Source organism: Mytilus edulis, chromosome 13, assembly GCF_963676685.1.
Source record: "Mytilus edulis chromosome 13, xbMytEdul2.2, whole genome shotgun sequence".
Classification (NCBI taxonomy): domain Eukaryota; kingdom Metazoa; phylum Mollusca; class Bivalvia; order Mytilida; family Mytilidae; genus Mytilus; species Mytilus edulis.
In genome coordinates, this window is record NC_092356.1 from 4,306,556 (window position 1) to 4,333,896 (window position 27,341).

The 27,341-nt window shown below is 32.4% G+C and overlaps 1 protein-coding gene and 1 long non-coding RNA gene across 2 annotated transcripts in view; both read right to left on the minus strand.

The window, feature by feature from the left end:
- Window positions 1-251: 251 nt before the first annotated feature.
- LOC139500652 (cyclic GMP-AMP synthase-like receptor) overlaps window positions 252-27,341 on the minus strand; it is a 49,738-nt gene continuing 22,648 nt past the window's right edge. Inside the window, exon 2 of the mRNA XM_071289408.1 lies at window positions 252-3,436. Coding sequence (XP_071145509.1) covers window positions 2,259-3,436 — 1,178 coding nt within the window. The 3' untranslated portion in view covers window positions 252-2,258. The remainder of the gene's footprint in view (window positions 3,437-27,341) is intronic.
- On the minus strand, window positions 8,761-12,002 carry LOC139502178 (uncharacterized). The gene is made up of 3 exons (XR_011658745.1): window positions 11,960-12,002; window positions 10,744-10,831; window positions 8,761-9,446 (listed from the first exon to the last, which is right to left on the minus strand). It is a non-coding gene; the product is annotated as an uncharacterized lncRNA (long non-coding RNA).

A 27,341-nucleotide genomic window follows, 5' to 3' on the forward strand; every position in this document is an offset into this window, starting at 1 on the left:
ATTCTCTCTTTTCTGTGCCTAGGTACCATTAACAGAGCAGCCATTTTATCAATTAAAACACTTCGTTAAGTATTTAACGCAGGTCTATAGCAGCGTTAGATTTTATAGATATCATCGACAGTTTAACGTTGCGTTAAATCTAACGTAGAGATGAACAACAGGATTAACCATACGTTAAATTTTAACGAAGCGTTAGCATATTTTAACGACAGCGTTAGACTTAACGACAAGTTGAACAACCGGCCTCTGGTGTTAATGTTGAATCTCCGGTACATCTTTTACAATCACAAGCATTATTTTCAACAGATTAACAACACTCTTCTTGTGGAATGATAGCAGTTTAAATGATTGATGATGGAGATCTGACAAGGTCATCTCGCTGTACAGTTTTTCGGAAGTACATTTCAATAAAGAGTACCGTATGATGGGTAAAACTTTACTGTATTGTTTTCTCTTGTAAAAAAACGAGACTAGTAATAGCCATCCAGATACAGCGTCATGATAGATACTTGTTAGCAGATTCCTTAGACACGGTTTGTACTGTTTGTATTGGTATATATTATTGACAATTGGACCATCAAGTGGTAAACATTGAGCTTGATTTTTGCACCACTGTGATATGCTATGTGTGTTTGAATGAAGATTGTTGACACAATATTGTGTTTAATAATCCTGTATTGAATATATCAGATTCAAAATAAAGTTCTGAATTATATGCATAAAACAACATTTCGGATTTTACTATTTTCTAAACACCATTTACATATGAGGTTAATGGTAAGATAGGGAAATTCAACATCGACACATCAAAGTTAGATATTTGAATTGAAAATAAGATGCATCGCCAACCATAGCTAATCAATGTATACAATTTTTCTATAAGTATTTCCCGAGCATGACCCTCTATTTTGTTCTCGAACATGTTGTTTTCTGAAATGAAGTAATGTAAGCAAACAGATTGCTCGACACAATAGGCTAGCCCAAAATAAGGTCTAAGATTATCTGGCTTCCATACATATAATGGTAATTTTTTAGAAAAGAATTGTTTTCAAGAAATAAGAACAGAGTAAATCTTTACATTCACAGTATTTTGCAATAACATCTTGTGAAATATTTTTTAACACAGTAATTGGGTGTGCGTAAATGTGTTTATAAGAAACATCTTTGTCACTTAAAAAAGGTATTCGCCATTCTTAATCTTCTTTATGTGATCCATGAATTCTTATCGGTATAAAAACTACCCCGTGGTATATAATACTTTGCTTGACATTTTGCCTTGGACATGGGTTACCTGATCGTGTTATCCAATGTTCTGCAGGAGATACCCACGTTTTACAATGCAGCAAGCAAGCAAAATCATAAGTTCCTCTTTCATCAGTTATACACTGTCCATGAATTGTCATGCGCATATCATTTCAAAACAAAAATATATATTTTTTTTATTAATTCATTCGCAAAATGGTGGTGACTTTTATCAGTTTAACAGCATTACACAAGTCTCCTTGCGGCAGAATTGTCCGATTCATCCGGGTAGATTTCCAAAGACTATAAGAAAGCTTGTCGTGCGGATTCCGTTTCGCCAAGTAATTGTAAAGCAATTCCCAATAAAGTGTAGGAACCCGATGTACTCCTCACATCTGACATCAAATATATTTCTCCTATAACAAGTTTTAAATCTTGAATAGAATCCTGACACTGTCTAACATTATTGAGGTGATAATGACAAAGAACACTAAGGAAATAAGCATACGCTGTGGATGGAATTACACAATGTTTATTCCTTCCCTCCATTAAAAGTTCGTCTGGTGTTAACGTTGAATTCACTTTTAATTTTATTTGATCTACGAACAGTATTTTAAAAAGATAACCAACACTCTTCTTGTTGAATGACAGCAGTTTAATTGACTGGTAATGGATATCAGACAGACTCATTCCAAAGAACAGTTTGTCGGGAGTACATTTCGATATAGAATACCTAATGATGTGTAAAGCTTTTCTGTATTGCTTTGTTTTGTAAAACAATGAAGCTACCATAAGCCATCCTGATACAGCGTCATGATAGACATTTGTTAGCAGAGTACTTAAACAGGATTTATACTGTTTGTATTGGTATTTATTGTTGATAATTGCACCATCAAGTGGTAAACGCTGAGCAAGTCTACTGCACCTCTGTGATATGTAGTATGCATATAATTGCTTTAGTGAAAAATGGTGACACCATATGTTGTGTAATAATCCCGTGTTGAATATACTAGTATCTAACTCAGAATAAGTTTCTGAGAGACCGTTTCTAAATACAACATACTGGATTGCACTATTTTCTTAACGTCATTCACATATAATGTAAATGGTTCAATTGGAAAACTCCACATCGCTACATCAAAGTTAGATATTTGATCTGAAAATAAAATGCATCGCCAACCACAGCTGTGTAACGTGTTTAATTTTTCTATAAGTACATCACGAGCACGGCCCTCTATTTTTTTCTCGAACATGTTGTATTCTGAAATGAAGTAATGTGAACAAACTGAATGCTCGACACAATAGACTAACCTACTGAAACATCGCATAAAACAAGTTATAATATTATCAGGCTTCCATACAGATGATGGGAGTTCTTCAGATATCCAGAAAATAATTGTTTTCAGGAAATAAGAACATAGTAAATCTTTACATTCAGAATCATTTGCTATCACATCTTTCAAAATTATTTTCAAGAGAGCATAGCACATTAATTGGGTGTGAGTAAATGTATTAATTAAAAGTTTTTCAGCCACTGAAAAAGATACTCGCCATTCTAGATCTTCTTTTGGTGATCCGTGAACTCCGATCGGTACAAAAAGTACCCCATGTTTTATAATACTTTGTTTGACGTTATGACTAGGCCATGAGCTACCTGATCTTGTTATCCAATTAAATGCAGAAGAAATCCACGTCTTACAATGTAAAGAAACGGCGAAATCTATAACTCCTGTTTTGTCAGATATACACGGTCCATGAATTGTTTCGCCTTTATCCAAACGCAATAACAAATTTCCCTTACATAATGCACTCGAAAAATAATGTTTACTATTATGTTCTTCACAACATTTCAAGATAAACTGACTTCTGCTATATTCTAGCCTTAATTGAGTAAAACCAGGTTTTACATCGTCTGTATCCATGGACAGATAAGTTATACCTGGATCAAAGTCGGGTTGTTTATCCGCATTCACCTTAATATATTTTACTACTTGCATTATATCTAAATCACTTCCTCGCATTTCAAGTCCTTCTCCATAGCTTCCACTTGTTATAAATGTAAATGACTTGCTACTTGAAAAATTATCTTTCACCGTGTTCATTAATCTGATTGTGTTAACATGATCTTCTGTTCCTACGATATTTTGACATATATAGCGATAAAGAGCTAGTGACATGTTTGGTGTTATAATATCTGAAATTTGAAAAGTAGAATAACATGGTAAAACCTTGTACAAGATATAAACAAAAACTGTACATGTATGATGCATATGGTAATTTTGTTGACAGTTAAGATCTTCACAGTATATATGTACAATAAATAATTCAAACGAGATTTGATTATGCAGATTGAGTGTTTTATTAAGATATTAGTTGACAAGTCTATTGGATGAAAAAAAACTGGTGAAAACATAAAAGGACTTGCAGATCAAGATGAATTAATAAGAGATATTAATAAAACGTAGCGAATTGCAAATTTATATATTCTTTCAGTTTTCCTGCTTTTCCCAAATATTTATTTTACCATTCTTTTTTCTGAAAACGTCTGTAAAAGTATGTGTGACCGTGCTATTTGTTATACTAAAAGTCGTGCAAAAATGTTCTATTTTGAATATTTTTTTAATAATACTTTCTATAAGAGCAGTAATCTCTCCCGCAATGGCTAAGTTAGAAAGTTTTTCCTTCACAAAACCAGACATCTGGTATTTTTTTTTAAACAGACTAAATAATGCATCAAACACTTTTGTTTTCTTGTTTAAAATATTTTGTATCAAACATTGATTGCCAATCTGTCAAAATATTTTAAGATTTAAACAAAAAAACTAGACTTTATTATGTAATGCTATTATAAAACAAAAAATCGTGATTTATAGTTAATATATCTCAAAACAGCCTAACCTGTTAATTTTTGGTTTACAATATAAATTAGTCATTTCTAAGCTATGGTGGTGTAATTTCATTAACATAACATTTTCTATGTGAAAACCGAATAGTATAAATTAAAACGTTGCTCATACTCATTTAGAAATTAGACAAAAAAATATACAGATTAAAGTTTTTGCTTAACTACAATCTCGAAAGCCTTTTCTGTTAAGGTACGATATGATATATGTTTTCTGTAAATCCCATGTTCTGTCCTATTTAAAACAGACGTACTAACAATTCCGACTACGCAATGAACTTAAACGTTGTAATTTGGTTATAAAGAAACATTGCAATTGGAGTATTTTTCAAGATATAAATAATTATGTTTACCAACATGGTTGATCAATACGTAAAGTTGTGGATATAACAACGAGTTCTTCTTTATATGAAATCGAAAATACCATACACATATCTGAGCGTAATCAGCGGATTACACCGATTTCTGTATACAAAACTATTTGAAAATGAATAGCAAGAATCGTTTAGATGAGCTTACATGTAATACATTCACAGACCCATCCGAGGAAAATTCAAAACGGAAAGGCCATAATCAAAATGCAAAAATCAGAAGCTGAAACACATCAAACATATGAATATCAATTGTTGTATTCCTGACTTGGTACAGAAATGTTCTTATGTGGAAAATAATGGATAAAACCTAGTTTTATGATTTGATAAACTTCTCACTTGTATGATATTTACACACAATACCTTATATTGACAACAATTTGTGAACAAAAAAAAGAGACATACACATATTAGGGGAAAAAGTCAAAAATAGGGGTACAACCGTCCACACTGTGTTATAATCTGTATTACTGTGAGAACAAATAAATCTGTCAACAAAGAATCACAAAAAAAGTCAAAGCACATCAGCAAAAATGAAAACCAAATATACAAATATTTACCATAGCACAACGACATCGACAAACATGTATGTTTCTAAAGACAGTATCAGTAATATTCCTAAACACAAATAAAAGAATAATATAACACATCATTGAGGTGATAACAATGTCAGTTACTTTCATATGTCGTGTATTATTTAAAAGTAGTGAATAATAACCAGGAGACATTCAAAACTCATATATTTGAAAGAAACAGCAATGCAATGACAAAACAGGGAAATTGCTTTTCCGTTCCTACGATATTTTTACCTAAAAAGCGGTAAAGAGCTTCTGATATATTTAATGTTATAATGTCTATAAATAGAAAAGTAAAACAAACATGGTAAACACATTGTACAAGGTGTATAAACATACACTGTACATTTATGATGCATTTGGTAATTTTGTTGACAGTTAAGATCTTCACAGTATATATGTACAATAAATAATTCAAACGAGATTCAAATATGCAGATGAAATGTTATATTAAGTTGTTAGTAACGTTAAGTCTAACATAATTAAAAAGCTCTTGAACACATAAAAGACCTTACAACTCAATATGAATTAATAAGACACATTCATAAAACATAATGTTTGCAAGAGTAGGTCCAGTAAGACCCCTTAGCTTTTTGGCCCCAAAATATGCAGTTTTAAAAAATTGTTTTAATGTAAAATTTTAGATATTTTTTGGAAAGTAGAATGCTTCTGCTACATAAATATGGGCTGTTGTTGACAATACAATGCACATTAATTGGGAACTAGCATCGTTAAGTCATGCTAAATTACTGAAATGTTCACAACTTTAGCATAAAAAGTAAAATCACAAAAATACTGAACTTAGGGGAAGATCCCGTGCAGCAAAAGAGGACCTTGGTAACCCGGGTGACGTCCCAGCCGGTTTGATCTTCGTATATTTTGTATTCATCATGCATAAAGCATTTTAGTTAAAATCTAGACGGTTTCCCTCTTAAATGAAAGTGGCCGCATTTGTGTTCTTTCTTAATACTAAAATGTAAGTTGTGCTTGATGATTATACATAATATGTATAAAGATTGAGGATGAACACGGATGCGGCCATTTTAATTTTTGACAAAAACCATCTGCAAAGTTACATTTTTGGGCATATTTGATAGATTTTTCATATTTAAGCTTAAATCGGAGCGTTTTTAAATAGTACATAAGTTAAAATATTTCACATACAGTAGTTGAATCAATTGAAATAGTCACTTAAGTGTTTAAAAAGTATAAAAAAATCTTTGGTAAGATGAACCTGACATTTGAGACCAAAATCGGCCTTTTCCGCACCTACTCCTTTATATCTTCCTTTAAAAAGGAGAAAAGGTTTTATGCTTTTCCATAGTTTTTATTTTACTATTTTTTTCCTGAAAACTCCTATAAAAGTATATGGGACCGTGCGTTTTTTCACACTAAAAGTCGTGCAAAAATGTCCTATTTTGATTATTTTTTTTAACAATATTTTCTATTAGAGCAGTTCTCTCTCCCAAAATGGCTAAGTAATAAAGGTTTTGTTTACAAAATCAGACATCTGGTATTTTTTTGGAATAGTTTAAATAATGCATACTTCACTTGTGTTTTCGTGTTTATAAAACAGTGTCAACCATTGATTGCCAATTTGTCAAAATATTTGCAGATTTAAGCAAAGAACTAAACCTTACTATGTGATGCTATTATACAACCAAAGATCGTGGTTTATAGTTAATATACATCAAAATAGCATAACCTGTTAATTTTTTGTTTACAATATATATAAGTCATTTCTTAGCTATGGTGATGGGATTTCATTTAATTAACATTTTCTATGTGAAAACAAAATAGTATAAAATGAAACGTTGCTCATACTTATTTAAGAATTTGAGAGAATATACAAATACAAGTTGTTGCTGAACTACAATCTCGAAAGCCTGTTCAAATTTAAATGCGAGATGTGCATGTTTTCCTGTAAAGCCTATGTTCGTCCTTTTTAGAACAAACGTACTAGTAATACCGACTACGCAAAACGTTTGCTTCATAATTTGATAATGAATGGCCAGGTACATTGCAACTAAAATATGTTTCCAAACTCTACCTCAAGTTACAAAATAATTGTATTTACACACAACGCATTCTATTTGAAAAAGAGAATTTCTATTTTATTCTCTTTTTTTGGTGGTTTCAAATTCGGTTGACGATGTGAATTGAAATAAACACTTTTTGTCAACAAATTTATCAGATAATGGGAAAGCGCTTACTTGATGTTATCAAATTTGAGGAAATCTTCCCACTCAATGAAGAAAAATAGTCTTCTTGAATTGAAAAATGTACCAGTGGGGAAAATCCCCACATACACATATAAAACCAATAACATTAGAATGGGGAAATATCCCCACATTCACATATACAACCAAAAACATCAGAATGCGGAAATCCCCACGATAAGATAATTAATTGGAAAAAACAAGCTTTAATATTGCTGACCATCAAATGGGGAAATTTCCCCATAATCTCATTATGTTCAAATCATAGAAATATTGTTGACTATCAATTGGGGTAATTTCCCCATAATCTCATCATGTTCATATTAGATATTGTTGACTACAAATTGGGGTAATTTCCCAATAATCTCATCATGTTCATATTAGATATTGTTGACTACAAATTGGGGAAATTTCCCCATAATCTCATCATGTTCATATTAGATATTGTTGACTACAAATTGGGGTAATTTCCCCATAATCTCATCGTGTTCATATTAGATATTGTTGACTACAAATTGGGGAAATTTCCCCATAATCTCATAAGATTAAAATTTAAAATCAAATAATTGTATGTACTAAAACTGTCATCCCAAGTCGTGAAATTTAGACAGTGTTTAGACAGTTGACTTCTTATGAAACAAATGTGTACCAATGAGACAACTCCCAATTTGTAAACAAAACAACATTATAGGTATTAAAAAGGTCTTCAACACGGAGCCTTGGCTCCTACCGAACAGCAAGCTATAAAGGGCCCAAAATGACTAGCACAAAACCATTAAAACGGGAAGACCTAAGGTCTAATCTATATCAAAAACGAGAAACGAGAAACACTTATGAACAACATCAACAAACGGCATCTACTGAACATCAGATTCCTGACAAAATGTTTGAATATTTTGTTGTTATCCGTATAAAGAAGGCTGAATGTTTTGAATACAGATTCTTTTAAAACACGAGGAGCTTACGTTAAATCGTCACCATTAGGAACAAACCTCCTTAAAAGAGAGGCAAATGATACCAGAAGAAAATTCAAACTCATAAGTCGAAATTAATCGGACAACGCCATGGTTTAAAAAGAAGACCAACAGACAAGCAATAGTACACAAAACACAACATAGAAAACCAAAGACTAAGTAACAAAAACCCACATAAACACAAGGGATTGTTATATTCTTACGAAACCACAAAAAACACAAAATGCACACAAACAAGGAATTTAAATCTATGATTGTTTAATCAGCAGACACAACCGACCGCCCTACTAAAACTCAATTCCAATCAATTTGTTATACCAAATATCAATATTATCAAATTTCAAATAGTTTTCCTGAAGCTGTTGATGTTCAGAAAATATCTATCCTGTATGTAAACGCTGATGATGTTTTAATGAATTTATAAAAGTAATTCTGTTGATGATGGAACTCAATAACTTGCACAAAGATAAAAAAATGTTTGTAAGTACATCATCATAAATTTTGATATGCTAAGATTGTGTTTACTAATGACTATAAAAAGTGCTCTATGACACATTGTTACATGTTTTAATTTTGCAACTATATTGAACAGCTTTATGTGCATAATATATAATCACACTTGGCGATTTATAATTTATTCTATGCACATCTATCTGTTGTTGATGATTTTTGCATACTTTTTCATCTATTTATTTTCGTCATTGATGTTGTCTCAGTGATGGTGTGATAATTACTTCTTATTCTACATACAGTTTGTCATATTAAATTACAAGCACATTCAGACCAAACAAGCTTATTCTGTGAATGTTTGTTTTTTATCATTAAGATATCATGATACTGTCCCAATATAAATTAAACAATATATATAACCTTATTCATTCTTGTATACTTGTATACATATATAGGATCATTTGACTGATGTGAAATGTCTTTTGTTCAAGGACAAGGAAATACAGCCTCCTTATGTTGTTGATATTGTTTATTATATCCTGTTTTGAGAACATTATCAGATGACTTGTGAGTTTCTTGTAAGTTCATATATATATGAAAGTGTTTTGTTAAACAAAACACCTTCAGCTGAATTCATCACGATGTCTTTTTTCGTAGATTCTGTAGACTTAACACTCTTACTAAGTTGTCGTCTGCAAATACGACTTTGCAACCTGTAAAATAGAGACTATCCAATCAAAGGGACAGAAAACAAAACATAAATTAAGCATATTAAAATAAATCAAATATATCTACATCTTTCCTTTCATACGATGTTTCCCCTGACTTTATCGAAATGTTGAATCCTTATTGAGTCTTTTACTTCGAATGCTATGTACATTGTTTCTGTTGATTAGACATGTGATGCTCTATGTTCTCTCCAGATACGCCAATTTTCTCAGCCAATAAATGCAAACGGTCATTTTTAAATTAGACCGCTATTCGTTTTCCTGTTTGAATTGTTTTACACTAGTAATTTTTGGGGCCCGTTATAGCTTGCTGCTCGGTGTGAGCCAAAGCTCCGTGTTGAAAGCCGTACCTCGACCTACAATGGTTTACTTTTATAAATTGTTACATGGATGGAGACTTGTCTCATTGGCACCCATACCACATCTTCCTATCTATAATACTAAAATTACGAGGTCCAATTTGTCAGCCGTCATCACGTAAAAACGACGAATCAAAGAATTCAACTTTATATATAACTAATATAGTACAAAGGTGTAGATTAAAAATTACACCACTCCCGGCCCTTTTGTTTTCCACGTAAATAATATTGCCAATAATGAAGAAGTTCCGGGTCGAGTCCGATACCGATACCAATAGTATATTCATCTGTTACCTTACCTTATCTGTACGTTCCGTATTTGACAGGCGCACCACCAAACGGTGTATTCAGGATATGCTATATACACGGGTCATAATCATAGGGTTGACGCTACTAAATTGTCAAATTGTTACCTATTGTAGTATTTTAATCAGCTAACAATACGAATACTAAAAATAAGGCGTATAGGTACAGTTTTCAATTTGTTAGCGGGCATGACGTAAAACAGCGAATCAATGAATTCAACTTTAATTTATAACTAATATAGGACAATGCTGTTGATTAAAAAAATACTCCATCCCAGGACCTTTTGTTTTCCAAATAATTAATATTACCAATAATTGATAAGTTCCAGTTAGACGGGTTAAAACAGAATGATTTGAAAGCAGAGAAAACTGTGAAAACTATCTTATAATCGGCATGACTTTATCAGATGACAATACTAATACAAATATAAGTCTTGCGCATAGACACATACTTTAAATCAGTCACGGACCCGCGATATCACGGGTGTGTTCTAGTATCTATGCTATAGCCTAGGGTGCACAATATGGCCTTAAACAACAAAAAAACTACCTGACTATCAATCAATTCATAAATTATCGTTCTTTTGTAATCTCTCTTTAATTTATATCATGGTTTACCTGATTAAGTTTTTTCTAGGACTGTTGCATTATACCATTTCTTTTCCGGTTTCCAGAAGCCCATTACTTTTTCGTTCACTGCGAAATCCTGAGAAAAAATTCAAAACAATGTAATCATCTTTAGAATGTCACCTCTGTTTGAATGCTGCTTTAAATTTTATTAAAATATTATGTTTTAAACTAGATAGGTATACAAAGATGTGGTATGATTTCTAGTGACACTATCACATAGACGTAAATTGATTTGGATGTAAGCAGCTATATTTTACTGTACAATATTCAACAATAAGCAATCATATGCCGTAGTGTAAGCTTATAAAATACGATTTAACATAATGTCAAACAAGAATGTGTCCATAGTACACGGATGCCCCACTCGCACTATTATTTCTATGTTCAGTGGACCGTGATATTGTGGTCAAAACTTTAATTTGGAATTAAAATTAGAAAGATTAAGTCATAGGGAACATGTGTACTACGTTTCAAGTTGATGTAACTTTACCTTCCTCAAAAACTACCTTGACCAAAAACATTAACCTGAAAAATGGCCGCACGGACGAACGAACAAACGGACGAACGGAGACACAGACCATAAAACATAATGCCCCTCTACTATTGTAGGTGGAGTATAAAAATTTAAACGTGAATATCAACGACCGATAAATAGAAATGAAATCATAGATCACAAACAGCAGCCAAAACCACCACTAAATTACTGATTTCGGACAGACATATAACATGAACAAATGTGGCCCAATTTAACGTCAAGTAAAACGCAAACAAATATTTCAATTAAGTGTGAAATCGTTCAAGCAATGACACGTGGCTGGAAATAACTTTTAGATTATTTTTGAAGTTCGCAAAAAATGCAAATGTATCATGATGTTCCGGGTTTACACCCCCTCTCACCTTTTCCGCGAACTGGATCCCAACCGGTTTTCCAAAAAAGCTGAACTGTTACACAACGTGCAAATCTGAACTTAAAAATAATATAAATACATGTTTTCTTTTGGGTGCTCGTTGATATTTTGCGGAGAAGACAGAAATATAACGGTTGATAGCTTAAAACTACATTGCATACACATATTATAGATTTCACTGATTCACTTTGCCCAAGGCATTACAATTTTGTAATCTAAGTTTCAGTAAATTATTTCATAATCCACGACATGGGACTCGCAGAAACAAATAAAACATACTCATACTTCATACTCACATTTTTTACTTCCAATGATCTGATGTTTATCTGATTCTCAGGTGTCTTTATTTCCTTTGAAAATAATTAAAATTATAAAAAAGACGATGTGGTATGAATGCTAATGAGACAACTATGCACAAAAGACGAAAATGACACAAACATTAACAGCTATAGGTCACCGTACGGCCTTCAACTATGAACAAAGCCAATACTGCATAGTCAGCTATAAAAGGCCCCGATAAGACAATGTAAAACAATTCAAACGAGAACACTAACGGCCTTATTTATGTAAAAAAAAATGAACGGAAAACAAATATGTAACGCATAAACAAACGACATCCACTGAATTACAGGCTCCTGACTTGGGACAGGCACATACTTAAATAATGTGGCGGGGTTAAACATGTTAGCGGGATCCCAACCCTCCCCCTAACCTGGGACAGTGGTATAACAGTACAACATAAGAACGAATTAAAGTTGAAAAAGACTTAAATCATCAGATAGACAAAAAATACAAGTGGACGCGGCCGGGTACTTATACATCCCGACACATAAAGACACAATGAACAGACCTGAGAGTACTCGCAGTTATCTGACAGCTAGTTCAAAGCCACTAACAACTAATAAAAAAATCATGCCTCTAAGACTAAACACTCAATCCGTACACATCCAACAAACAATGGATTTAGTGTTAAGACGTCATAAACAGCCAGAGAAAAATGACCTTGTGCAATGCCAAGTTACAGGTATCGACAGATTGTAGATGAAAATGTATATGTATATAACATACTTGTAATATTTAGTTAGCTTTTAATCTATTATTTTCTGTTTTTCTGTTATTGAATAATTTAATAAACATTTTTTTGTTCTTAACAGTTAAAACATTTAAGCAATTTTTTAAACTATAAAGACGTGAACTGGTGATCAAACAGTGTACCTCTTTTCATAAGGCATGCATCGGCTTTCTGTCACGATTAAACATGATTAAAAATACTTTGGCCATGAACACTAGACTCTTATTTAATTGTTTTGTTTCTGACACTAAGGGTATCACATGCAACACTTTAACCCTTTCATTTACATATAAGTTCATATATAGCTAAAAGTGTCAACATAGACTGGTTTATACATTTTTGAGAGAACTAATTAATGGTTACATCTTTCTCCATGGTCTCAATAAATAGATAGTGCTGTAGCGATTCGGCTTAGTCATTTTTTTGCTATTCTAACAAGATGAGCTCGGAAGCCTGAGGAATTAAAATATAGAGAAAAAAATTATTTTCACATTAAGCATGTTTAATCAAATTCAACTCTTTAAATTTGTAAAAGGGCGAGGTCATACAGATATAGCCGGGTGAAATGGCGTTCCGACTAAATGTAAATCAAGAAGGAAGATTTCGCTCCTTAAACTTTTATTTTAGCAGTCCGGCAAGACCGAACAACAAACTCCAAACTAAATGTAAAGTAACATACAAACAATAACAATATACATAAGCACAGTCAATTAAAGGATTAAGAAGATTAACAGATGACAAATTAGAAATAACAATAGATTAAAAGAGTAATTAGTGTCCGACACGTATTTGTAAATTATAGTCCAGACTGTCAAATAGAATGAATAATGAAATAAATAGAGTAAATGCATTTAAGACCTTTGTCCAAGATTATGACATATAATCCGTGTAAAACACTTATGCCTAAATTTACGACAAAGTCTAGAATATTAAATAAATACAAAACCTAAATATACATTGAATTACAAAAATATTGTTTAAAAACTAATTTCATTGCACTGTCCAAATTGTCCGGTCATATATTCCCGCGGCCTCTGAAGACACGTCCCGGGTCTTAATATTATATTCAATTGAAATTGTTCCTAAAGTTTCTTCTGTGATTGTAGCGTCCTCTGTAACGATAGTTTTGGTTTGGATGATTATCTTCTTTTGTATTTTTACGAATATTGTCCAGTTCGTCTTCTAGTGTTGTGATTCGATTCAACATACGTTCTTTGTCGCGCTGTAATTGGAATTGCTGGTCGATGGCTTTACATCTTTGATCGTTTATCCGAGAATGAACTGCTTTAAGATCCGTATTGCGTTCCTGTAATTTTTCTATTTCTTTTTGGTCATCAGCGTTTTGTTTTTGAAGTTTTTCTAAATTGCTAACGACACTGGAATGCTTTTGATTTATATCTTTGAACTTCTTCTCATAATGCACACTTTTAATTTTGAATTTAACTCTCTCGGAATTCATTCGGTCGTGCCGGAGTCTTACGTTATCTATAAATTCCTTGTTATATTCTAAGCTTGGAAAGAAGTCCATCAGTTCTATTGTATTCAGTTCCGCACATGGAAACATTGACATAACTTTGTTTTCTTTAAATATCCTCATCCTTTCTGCATCGCGACGTAATTTCGATTTCGATTTAACTTTGACAACTTTCACGTCCGGTTGTCGATGAAAGTTACACATTCTGGCGAAATGTCCAAAATTTCTGCACTTATAGCAAAATGACGTTTTTGCCATACATTGTCTAAAATGAAATTGATTGTCCACAGTCTTTCCGCAAAACTTACATAGGCAGTTGTCCATATGTTGTGTTGAATTTCTGGTCTGAAAGGTAGTTCCATTATCAGACATCTGGTATCTCCAGTTTCGGCCAAAATTTCTGGTTCTCTGCGTATCCATTTTTCTGTTTGCTGGGGGATCAGCTTCACAGGTAGAACAAGGTATCTGAAAGATGCGTTGCCCGTACGTCCTAACACCAGATATAGCCGGGTAAAATGGCTATTCGACTAAATGTAAATCAAGAAGGAAGATTTCGCTCCTTAAACTTTTATTTTAGCAGTCCGGCAAGACCGAACAACAAACTCCAAACTAAATGTAAAGTAACATACAAACAATAACAATATACATAAGCACAGTCAATTAAAGGATTAAGAAGATTAACAGATGACAAATTAGAAATAACAATAGATTAAAAGAGTAATTAGTGTCCGACACGTATTTGTAAATTATAGTCCAGACTGTCAAATAGAATGAATAATGAAATAAATAGAGTAAATGCATTTAAGACCTTTGTCCAAGATTATGACATATAATCCGTGTAAAACACTTATGCCTAAATTTACGACAAAGTCTAGAATATTAAATAAATACAAAACCTAAATATACATTGAATTACAAAAATATTGTTTAAAAACTAATTTCATTGCACTGTCCAAATTGTCCGGTCATACAAACAAGAAATGTGTCCTCAAAAGATATTATTTATAGTGAGCTTCATGGACAACCGTATCTTTAATGTTATACTCAGTAGTTCAGTTATTTGTCTATATCTTTAAGCGTACAGGAAGAGTCAATTCAAGTCATATGTTGTCAAATAAATATTAATTTATCATGTTTATGTCAGGATGGACAATGATGTAATGAACCTCTCTATGAAATCCTTGATTACTTTTAGTTTCAATCTTAACCTGACAATCTACGCTTTTTATATAGAACAATACCGAGGCGTGACACATCAGCGTATAGCTCCGATGTACGTGTTAAAATCATGTACGCTGCCAAGACGCTAGTAATTTTGGATGCATTCAACCTGTCAATCATATCTGTAACGTGTGCACAACGAGCTATAAGGGCGGATCCAGCTATTTTAAAAAGGAGAGGGGGTCCTAACCCAGGACAAAGGAAGGGGGTGTTCAAATTACATGTACCCATTCAAATGCATTGATCGTCCAAAAAAAGGGCGGTTCCAACCACCGGACCCCCCCCCCCTCTGGATCCGCGCCTGTTCAGTGCAATAATAAAATCCTACACCTGGAGTTGGGCTTTCTATATCTAAATTATAGTGCGGTTTTGGCTGCATCTTTTGAATGTCGCCGGAAAAAAAGAAAATAATGTTATGCTCCAGGAAGCAAATTTTCCCCGTAAAACACGTTTTTCTGTACACAATTAATTCGTAGTGCATTTCTTTTAGAACATAAATGTAAATAAAAAAAAATCTCACCTGCGCTTTCTCAATGAAATTTTTACAGTTTGTTGTACTACTTTTGGGACAAATTTTATCAAAATTATAGAAAACTTCATCGCCTCTAACTCAAAATATGGACAATTTTGTGTTTAGGGTGTCTTGAAATCTTTTGACAGCTTCCGAAGTGCTATTTTTTAACCTTTTTCAGCTGAACCAAATCACTACTTTCCTGTAAAATTCTGGACCCAACTTGTTTTACAGTGTAATTTCACCCCCTACTTACAATTTGAGGCATTAAACTCGGAGAAATAAATTTGGTAGGGGTATAAAAATTATTGCCAAGTAACCCACTGTTAACACTAGGGACGAAAATCAAGGGACGACAATTGTGGTCTCGGACCATATACATGTATTCAAGTGTGGGTTTTCTAAAATTTGTATCCAATGTGATTTTTACTCTTAATCAAAGATTTTATTCTTATTCATTAATGAAGCATTGGAATGTGACAGTTTGTACAAGTAATTTCAACTACAAGTTTTAATATTATTTCATTGCAATATAATTTATGCTTTTGTTAATTATTCTTATTTTCATTTATCCTGATAAATCTAAAATATTGTAACTGTTATTTCATTTAACTAAAAATGTAAATTAGTAATAATTTTGATTATTTTTTGTTGACAATGCACATTTCCGTAGTACTTTTTTTTATAAAGAAAATATTTAAATTCATTCTTTACAAATGACCGGCAAAATAACGTATTTACTGTTTTGATAGAGCCAACTTAAAACCCCGTATATATATGCTATTGTGTCGACTTTATTTCGCCATTTTAACCAAGGCTGATAAAATAGCATATTTTGTTATTTTGCCGACGCCTGAAAATTAGCCAATGCCTTAAAAACAATTATAAAAACAATTACCTCGATCTTCTTATACTGCAAGTAGCTTTTAGCATACTCAATTTGTTCTTCAAAATCTTCAATCCCTTGGATATTCAGTTTGCCATTATCAATTTTCCAATTCACCATTGTCACAGAGGTATATGTCGAAAACGAGCAGTTTGTTTGTCAGATGATTGATTCCAATATGATATAAAGATAAATATATATACTAATGTGGTCGATGCACGTGACAGATGGACAAACATGTCAAATATCATACTTGATCATTCACACGGCTTTTCCCCACAGGTGGTATTAACAAGATCCGATGCATGTTTCAAGATCCTTTGTGTAATCGATATAAAATAAACATTTAAGAAACAAACACTGTTTTGTTTTACAAGTTTCTTAGTAGGTTTTTCTTCAATAATCGGTAATTTCTGTATTTTATAAGTATCATTAAAATTATGCAATTTTTATTCAGAAAAAACTCATATATATCAAATGTTCATGAATAGGGGAAAAACGTAATTTTTTGCTGCATGTTTATCAAAATTCAAAAAATTACGCTATTTACAGTTTTATAAAGTTTTGGTCACATAATCTCCTTGCAAAATAAAACAAATTGCCGTTTTTAAAAATAGGGCTCCATGCACTCGTTTTCAAATTAAATCAGATTGAATGACAAAAATCAGTCCAAAAATGCATCTTTTCCCGATATGTCATAGTTTGACGTCGCGAAAATAACATTTTACGTTAGCAACGGCTTTACCTCCCCTGTAACTGTATCCGTACAGAGAAAGTTTACCAAGAGTGCATCATTTTCTAACACATAGCATGGATGCCAACGGCTAAGCGCGCACATGTTTTGATCATTTGTTTCTTATATATATACGCTTGCAAAGTTAACATAAGCTTTGACAAACTATACACTCGCTAAAAATGCGTCTACAGTTTGTCCTTCATCGTTTGTTAGTACAAATGCTACATTTGTTTTTAACTTCAGCCTGATTAAACGATGTATTTGTACAGCTTTTGTAATAAGTCTGTTTACCAACACCATGTGCATGCATGCATTATTGAAAGTTCAAATAGGGTCAGTAAACGCTAATTAAACGCTGTACTTGTTTCTATACTGTTGTAGCGTTTAGCAAACGATAAAAAACGACACACAACGTTTAAAAAAATTTGGTTAGAAAGAAATGCACTCCAAGTTCGTATACGTGAGGTGCACGCATGATGAACGCTTCACAATCGTTAGACGCGCATTGCATAAGTTTGAAGCATGTCGAAATATAAAAGTATACGCTTGGAAGAATCTATAACTCCAGAAAAATTTTATGCAGCAAACACATTTTCATCTAGCTCTAACGTTGGTCAAGAGTATATCTGTTCGCTACACACAAGTAATAAGTACGTTACAAGGGCGTTGGAAAACGCTATATATATATAAGTTTGAAACACGTTTAGGGAACGTTGTTTACGCGACAAGATCGTTTGACCTATACTTTGACTTTTACTTGGACGAATGCAGGGCCTGTTTGTAACATATATATACGCCTGTCGTAGTTTCAGCGCTCCATGAACAGAACGTACTATATAAAACGCACATGTGGCGTATTCAAAAAGTATTCTGACATTCATATTTAAAACGTACTCTAATATTCAACGAAACTTGCTCTGACATTTATAGGGCCATATGTCCGTGAATTTACAAGACCATATGGATACAGAAGTAGTACAAAAACCCATATATAATTACATGTCCGAGACACGCCGGCGGCACGGTACGACTGAGACACATCTCATACACATTCAAATGACTTTTTTGCTATATGTATAGTTGCATCTACGTTAGAGACACGACAGACATAAACTATCATACGTTACTGGAACGCCCAAACGCTTATGTACGCTTCTAGTACGTCCTAAATACGAATAAAGCTCGTTGTGCACACGAAACAAATGTGATTGAAAAGTTGAATGTGTCCAACATTTTTAGCGTATGGTCAGTGTACATGTTATTTTTACCACGCCCAGCGTATGTCGTTGCTATACGCTGATGTGTGACGCCACTATAACTTCATTTATTAAAGTTGTGAACATACCAAATTTGGAAACTTTACATCTTAAAGATATTTTACCAGTGCAACATTGAAAAGTTGCATATACAAGTTTCCGTGTTTGTTTTGTTATGCAGTGTACAGTTAAGCTGTCTCGTTCAGATCAAAATAGTTTTTATGGTCTCACCCCGACGGAGGGGGCATTAAGTTTTACATGTACGTTTGTCCGTACGTCCCAAAATATGTTTCCATTCTCTTACTTTAGTTTGCCCTCAACACAATGCTTATTACCTGAAAACATAGACTAAGTTTGAATTTTGAAACATTAAAACACAGAAAGTAATTGGGGCCCCGCCGAATGTCGAACCCCATATAGTGTTCAATCTGTCCGTCCGTCTGTCCATTTGTCCGTCCGTCCGCCAGTAACAAATTGTGACCACTCTATATCTAAAGAACCTTTATGATTTCAAACTTTAAACTTGACATGTATATAAACCAACAACAGAGAGTGTGTCATAATTTATGTACAACTTCCTACATGTACGTCAAGGGTCAATGTCATGGCTCCCATCTCAATGATATCTTGTTTTGTAAGTATTTATGATACACAACAGTGCTTTGATTTCATTTTAGCTCATTTTTAAAGTTGACCCATAACTGCTTCAATTCACCTTATATATGTTCAAATGGTATAGTTGTTCCATAGTCAATCATATCAGTATTTTATATCATAAAGTTGCTTATATATATAGGCATATGCGGATCAATGGATGGAGGCCCTTCTGAGGAATACATTGTGTTGGCTATATAGGGAATCACTAATGCAAGACAATCTGCAGCGATAGACTTTAAATCTACAGTGTTTGACTTTAAACCTACAGCCTAAGACTTTAAATCTACAGCAGTTGACCTCACATCTCCAGCGCTTGCATTATATACAGCGTGACACATTATAGTGAGATGACCAGTTTCTCTGAAGCACAGAAGATACAGTGACAGATAATTTTCTTATTTCTAGATATCGTTTTGACTAAACAAACTTGATTGATATGGAGAAGAGAGAATATTATATTTTGGTTACAATGACATTACTGATATGCCTAACAGTAGCGGACCCAGAACTTTTTTTAAGGAGTGGGTCAATTGACTGACCTAAGAATGGCCGCTCCAGTCATTGTCTATCGCTATAGATCTAAAGTCTTACGCTGAACATTTAATATCATGCGTTGACTTTACATCTCCGGCGCTTGAATTTACATCTCCATCACTTGACTTTAAATCTCTGATTCATTGCATTACACAAGGTTCTATTTTTCTTTGACTGTTAACGACGTTTGTACCGTAACTCCATTGGATGTTGGATGTGTACTGAATGATAATTTAGTCCAAGGTGCCTAATTTTACATTATTTACTATCTGCTTTGAAGAAGCTGTCAGTAAATGCGAGTACTTTTAGATCTGTACTTACGTTTCTTTTAGTTGTTGGAATGTACAAGTATAAACCAAGCCACGTCGGACGTTTTGTTTTTGAAAAACGACATATTGTTAGAATCCTCAGTAAACACATGCCGGACCTTTATATTGTGAATATAAGAGAATACTGATATACTTTTTGGAATATGACACTTAATGTAAAATAAATTCATGATATATTAGCCATAATTATTTGTCTTTTGTTGAAGACGGTGTTTTCTAAATCTGTATTACTTTATGTTGCAGTCAATATAGCAAAGTATATTCCTTAAATCTTTTTGTATATCTATTTGCAAACTGAAAAGTTTTCAGGTACAAAAAAATGTAGCTCATTTTTTTTAAATGAAATATGAGAAATGTGAAGGGAACTAAGTACTTTAGCAAGACATAGGTCACCGTACGACCTTCAACAATGAGCAAAGCCCATATTGAATAGTCAGCTATAAAAGGCCTCGAAATGAAAATGTTAAACAATTCAAACGAGACAACTAACGACCTAATTTATATATAAAAACAATGAAATGACTAGATTGTTTACACACAAATTAAAGAAATTGAGTGAACTCTTTCACAATTCATTGTTAAAACAAGGCGCGAGATAGATCCAACTGGTTTGAAAGAGTTGAGTAATTTCAGAACTTAACCGGATGGAATAAATTACTATAGATATACAATTTCTATTGGAAGTTAATCTTCTATGGTTCTTGTGATATGCAATAACTTGTGTTTATTAGAAATATAAATTGATCTCATTTTATCGTTTAACACATCTACAGGAAATAAATAAATAAATAAATAAATAATCTTTATTTCAAGAGGATGATCCCATTAGTTAAAACTAATCTTCCTGAGAGTCCTCAAAATAATAATAACATATTTATAAGTACATAGAGTATTATAAAGTTATATTATACACAATATACAATTGTATTTAAATAATAATGAAAAAGCATATTAATTTGCACAATTGATGAAAAATTTGTAACATTTTGTTTTAAAAGATACAAGTGTATTACTCATTTTTATTTCATTTGGTAAACTGTTCCATATTTGAGAACCTGAATATGTAAATGTTTTCTTTAAAAAATTAGTTTTTGGTTTTGGAAGATTTAATACTTTTTCATCAGCTGAACGTAAGTTATAATTTTGATTATCAGTAAAATGAAAATTTTCTTGTAAATAGTTAGGAACCATACCATTTAATGATTTAAATACAAGTATTGCCTTTTGGTATTGAATGCGTTTTTCCACATTTAACCAGCGTAAACTATTAAACAATAAACTGGATGATGTCAGTATGTCAGCTTCTACTATAACCCTAGCAGATTTCTTTAATAACTTATTAAGTTTATTTATTCCACTTTCACAACAGCTTAAAGCATCTGTTTTTATTGACATGCTGACATCCGTGATTTTGTCTGTAGTTCAGCGTTGAACCCTGCAATTGATTATATATACTAATAATTAAATGATTATGTTGTTAGATATATTAGAACTTCACGTCTGGACGACTACTGATAAAATCACCTAAATACACAAATTAAGATATGTATGTTCCAAATCAATAATACAAGCATATTAGCGTTTATCATAATCTAACTAAATAATAATACAATAAATTACAAAATCATATTTTTATATTTGAGAAGAAAAATAAAACTACATGTAATGCATTCAAATTGAATCCCTTCAAATTTAAAACTATTGAAATTTGAATATTTTTTTTCAATGCTTTAGTGATCATGGTGATGAATAAAACCTTTTGAAAAACATTATTCACTGTATTTTTCCAAAGTAGGAAATTTAACCTTATACCTTGTAAAATAAAATAATCACACTTTAATTACTTGGATGGATATACAAATTAGTCAGTAATTGAATTTTGAAAAGGAATGACACTAGCGGAAGTTGATATTTATACGAGGGACTGTCACGGTCGAAAATAAACCGATAACGCCATGGCTAAAAAAGAAAACCACAAACAGACAGATAATATACTGATTTAAATGGAAAAAATGTAGTAGGTCTGTTAAGTGAGTTTCAACAAAAGAAAGATGTCTTATAATTTAAACATTTATAAATAATAGCTGCACCACCTATCAATTAAACATTGAAGTCCCCCCCCCCCCAAAAAAATAATAAATAAATAGCCCAAGTCATAAAATGTCTGAAATTTTAATCTTAGATTCAGATATTGTCTTCATCATAACTTACGATCATATTAAACTAAGAATAGAAATATGGTCACTTTGGTTTTCTTTCGACCGACAGTAAAACTCTTGTTAAGTGGTTTGTCTATTTGACTGTGCCGGATGTATAAGTACACAACCACGTCCGATCAGAATCTGTATTTAAGGACCGACATATAGTGGTTGTATTGTAATTTTTTGTCGTCCTGATTATGCCTGCTCTCTTGTCGGATTATTGTCTGTTTGGCACATTCCCGAATTCCATTCTCAATTTTAATATTTGCCACTGAACTTTATGAAACCAACAATCAATCAGTCCGTATAAATCATAAACATGCTTCTATACCAAGGCGTCATTAAAGTTTATGGAAGTCTTAAAACGTTAATCTCAAAATGTATCTTAATGTTAATTAAAACATATTAAGTCTCTTTAGAAGTATAACTAGTTTATGAAAAAAAAGAAATATTTCCAAACATGTTCTCTGAATATTGTCTTTTGATCATAAAATGACGGTTTGACAAATTTATCGATGTCCAACTTTTTTACAATAGACTGCACTTAAATATTACCGACATCTACGACGGAATGAATGAATGTCAAATCTCTGTTCCGCCACGAAATGACGCAGGTTCTACATAATTGTACAAAAATGTTTTTACAGTTGTATACATTGTACCTATATTTCCAATGTGTTTGATATACCAGTAGCATAAACATTTTATATACTATTTTAAGTGACATGGGGCCTCAGCCACTCCGTAAAAGGATACCGTATATGAAGCAACCAATTTTAAGTGGCATGGGGCCTCGGCCACTCCGTAACAGGATACCGTATATGAAGCAACCAATGTTCATCAATTTGAACAAAGCTTAAAAAATAAATCTGTCTTTTATGTTCCATTTATCTTGTTGACAATGGTTGATATTGACCTGAATTTTGGTTTCAAGAGTATATTATTTAATATATTAAGTGGCACGATTGACCGTGAATGTGGTGTTTAACCGTACCAATGAAAGGAGATAGATCCGATGTTAACGTCATTGAGACAAAAACCCAACGACACAACAAGACATTTGAAGGATTATCAGTACGTCTGTGAAAAACTAAGTGGATAAAGATTCATCGGCATTTTTCATGTGTTTATTTATGGATATATAAACTTGAATATTTCATTTGAAAAACTCACGTCTCTATACCTGAAAGTGATGTAAATGTTCAGATATAAAAAAATATGAGACAAGTTCGTGCATGGATGATAAATAAATGACAGGGAATTCAACCTCACCGTAATGACTACTATATTGTAGTGATACAAATCAGTATACTCTTAGACTGGTTTATTGTTATATTAATAATTGTACATTACAGTTACATGTATATATTATTTTCATGCTTTTGTATAACATTCTATTCTACTTTATCAATAATAGTGCAACTACCTGTGCAAGTGCATGGTGGACACTGTTCTGTAATAATTCCGATTTTTCTTATAGAATGGATTTGAGTAGGGCCGAGAAAAAAAGAATTTGAGTTTCCTGTAACCCGATCGACCCTGGTTTTTTTTAAGCCCCGACCCTAATTTTTTTATTGGATCTTCAAAAAAAAAAAAAAAATATCAACCGACCCTGTTTTTTGACAAAGGCTTCTGTTAATCGACATAATAATTTATCTAACTTGCTTCTACTAACACAGAAATTCAGTAAAACATTTTATTAATGTGAAAAGGTATTTTAATAGGTTAAAATCCAAGAAAATTGCACAGCAGGTGCTTCAAAAACATTGCAAATGACCGACTTCCGGTTTTTGAAACTAATTACGGACTCGGACTTGGGAAAACCATGATAGTTTTCCGGATTTCGTTTACAATGTCGTATTTTACCCGCAAACACTGTTTAATTATCCATGCAGTTATCGTTCCTTGAGTTGCAAACGTTCTTGATATATTTTTCCGCAAGCGTGTGCATAGATATTTATGATTTTTTTTACAACAAAACATTTTAATATTATTAATTTATCTTCTTAAAAGTATTTGGTGAGTATTCATTGAAGAAATGAATTTCAACAAGCGAGGAATGTTTACGTACTTATCATGTTTATAGATCGGTTAAAACTTAAACCAAAACGAATATTACGTAATGGAAATCAAGGCGATAGCAATACACCGGAGTGCCCTTAAGGTCATCCGCTGTAAACATAATACGTGATACAGTTATTTCAAATAAAAATTCAAGATATGCAATGTTACTTAATGGCAAGGTGCCTGATTATAGACGTAATAGTCGAATGACTTAAAATATTTATGACTGAAATCGATTTGATGAGTTGCGGAAATGATTATATAGAATATAATACTAGATAAAATTGAGAATGAAAATGGGAAAGTAGTCAAAAAGACAACAACTCGACAAAGAACAGGTCTGGACTGCCAAAGGCCATGCACTAATGAGTCTTCATCACATCGAGAAAATTCAAAACACATAGGCGACATCACGGTTTAGAGACTTATTAAAGTTCCTAAGCCCAATTTGTAGTCTGAATTCTTAGTTTTCGTATTTTCATTTGATATAGTCGTGCTGATCATATATTAAAGGTGTACAGTATTCTCTGCTTTCAAAATCTTTCTTTTTGGATCCTTGTTTTCTCACTGCAGCATTTTAGGAAGATTGTGTTGAATATTTTGACATATATATAGTACTAGTATTTGATACATTAACCCACTTGAAATTCTATGATTTTGTTTATATATTTAGGATATGGATGATTATAATAAATTTAAAAAATCAGCTCTAAGAAATGAAATTATTATTCGATTTTATCTCTTAGTCTGTATGTCACCCGTATCTGTATAGTATGACCTGATGGAGTTTTTTGGAAATCATGCTAATAATAATAATAATATAAAACATTTAGTCTAAACTACACACGAAAAGGAGAAGCTGATTTTTTTTTTTTCAACTTGAAATCATCCAGGAAAACCAACGGTCTAATACATATAAATATTGAGTAACGAGAAACAATATACATGTATGATTCAGAACAACAAACGACAACCACTGAACAATATGCTTCCGACTTCTTACATTTGGTCTCTGGTGAAGAGTTGACTTATTGCCAATCATGCAACATCTTCTGTTGTTTCTATTTTACAGATTCTTGAAGACTAATTGTTGAATCTTTATGTCTTTTTTTGTTTGTCCATCGATTGCTGAATCATATTCTCTTTTTTTTTGTGCATTTCTATATCAACAGTGTCTTTATCCAGATAACAAGTCGCAATTCTGAATCTTTTATCATATGCAACAATATTTTACGTTTTCACACCTGGCAAAGGCTGTTATAAATAGCTAGATTTATTACAAACCACTAGTAACAACGAAATTATGCATATTAATATAAAACATTGCTCTCGTTCTTTCGGGGATGGTGAAAGGGACCATTCATTGGCACCAAGATCACCAGATGCGACGTAAATGCATCAGATATTTGATAAAAAAAAAAATTATATCTCCCTGATAAAGCCTGAAAAGTAAATTATGTTATGCTTGTCCAAAGTGTGTACAATTGGCTTTTTTTTTTAAATACGAATCATGCTTATCAATTAATTTATTTTTATTTCGAATGTATGTGTAGCTGTGTGAATTTCCTGATGCATATAAACAAACTATTAATTAAAGAAGGTTTTCTAGAGAAAACCTCGGGGGGGGGGGGGGGCACTTCAATTTTGTTTTTGGTAGGGGTGAGCAGCTGGGACATCGAGTACCCCACCCTTTTCATATTTTTTGTTTATCAAAAATATATACCTACCTTGTTATATATCAATTAACAAAAATAAGACCTATAGATATATTTGAATATTTTTCATCTTCTGGTACATTAGTATAAATTTGTTTGTCCCGCTCATCATCACGTTCATTGTTATTAAGCAACGTAGTAGCGCAATAATATAACCTTCCTTTTCAATAAATTCGTCTAATTTTAAACACTGTCTTCTTATTGCCCCCTTTAATATAAAAGACATTCAATTCCAAAATACAATACATGTAAAAGACGTTTGGTCAGATCATAGATGGTATAACATCTATGATCAGATAAATTTAATATCACCCTAGAGAGTAATACTTTCACTGATTTTAACATGTTCAATAATAATTAAAAACTAATTAAAAGTTACATTGCCGTTCTCTCTTCAAGGACACTGTCATAATGGAATTTCTCTAAATTATTGTTATTATGTTTTAGTATACAAACCCTTTAATGTTAAATAGGTGCAAATGTCAAAATGGTTGGATTTATTGCATCTATCACTGGCATCAGTGGAAAAACCACATCAGAATAAAAAGAGTTTAATTGGTTTGACAAATAACTGATGCATTTACGACTGTGGTTTAACCGCATCAAAAATAAATACGGACATCTGATTAACTTCAGATACTTATGATAGAATCAAGCAAGTGATAATATCAACTTATTGATATATTGAATCTGAATTTCTCACCCTTTTCATATATCATAGAGCATGTAAAAGTGACCTATTACAGCGGCTCATCCCTACCACTAATTATATAGTAAGTGTCTGCCTCCTCCCTCTCGAGGAGATAACAGCACACAGCCTCAGTAGCAAAAGAATAGTACAATATATAATGATGTTTTTTGCATAGGGAAATTTTATACAGTCTTGTTAAAAATTGTTTGTTATTTTTAACATCGCATTTGAAAAAAAATAATTTCATGTGTTTTTTAATCGGCATATATAACATTCTTTGTGTGACCAAAATTTTATTTTTCTGTTAATTTTGAATGAAACATGTGGCATG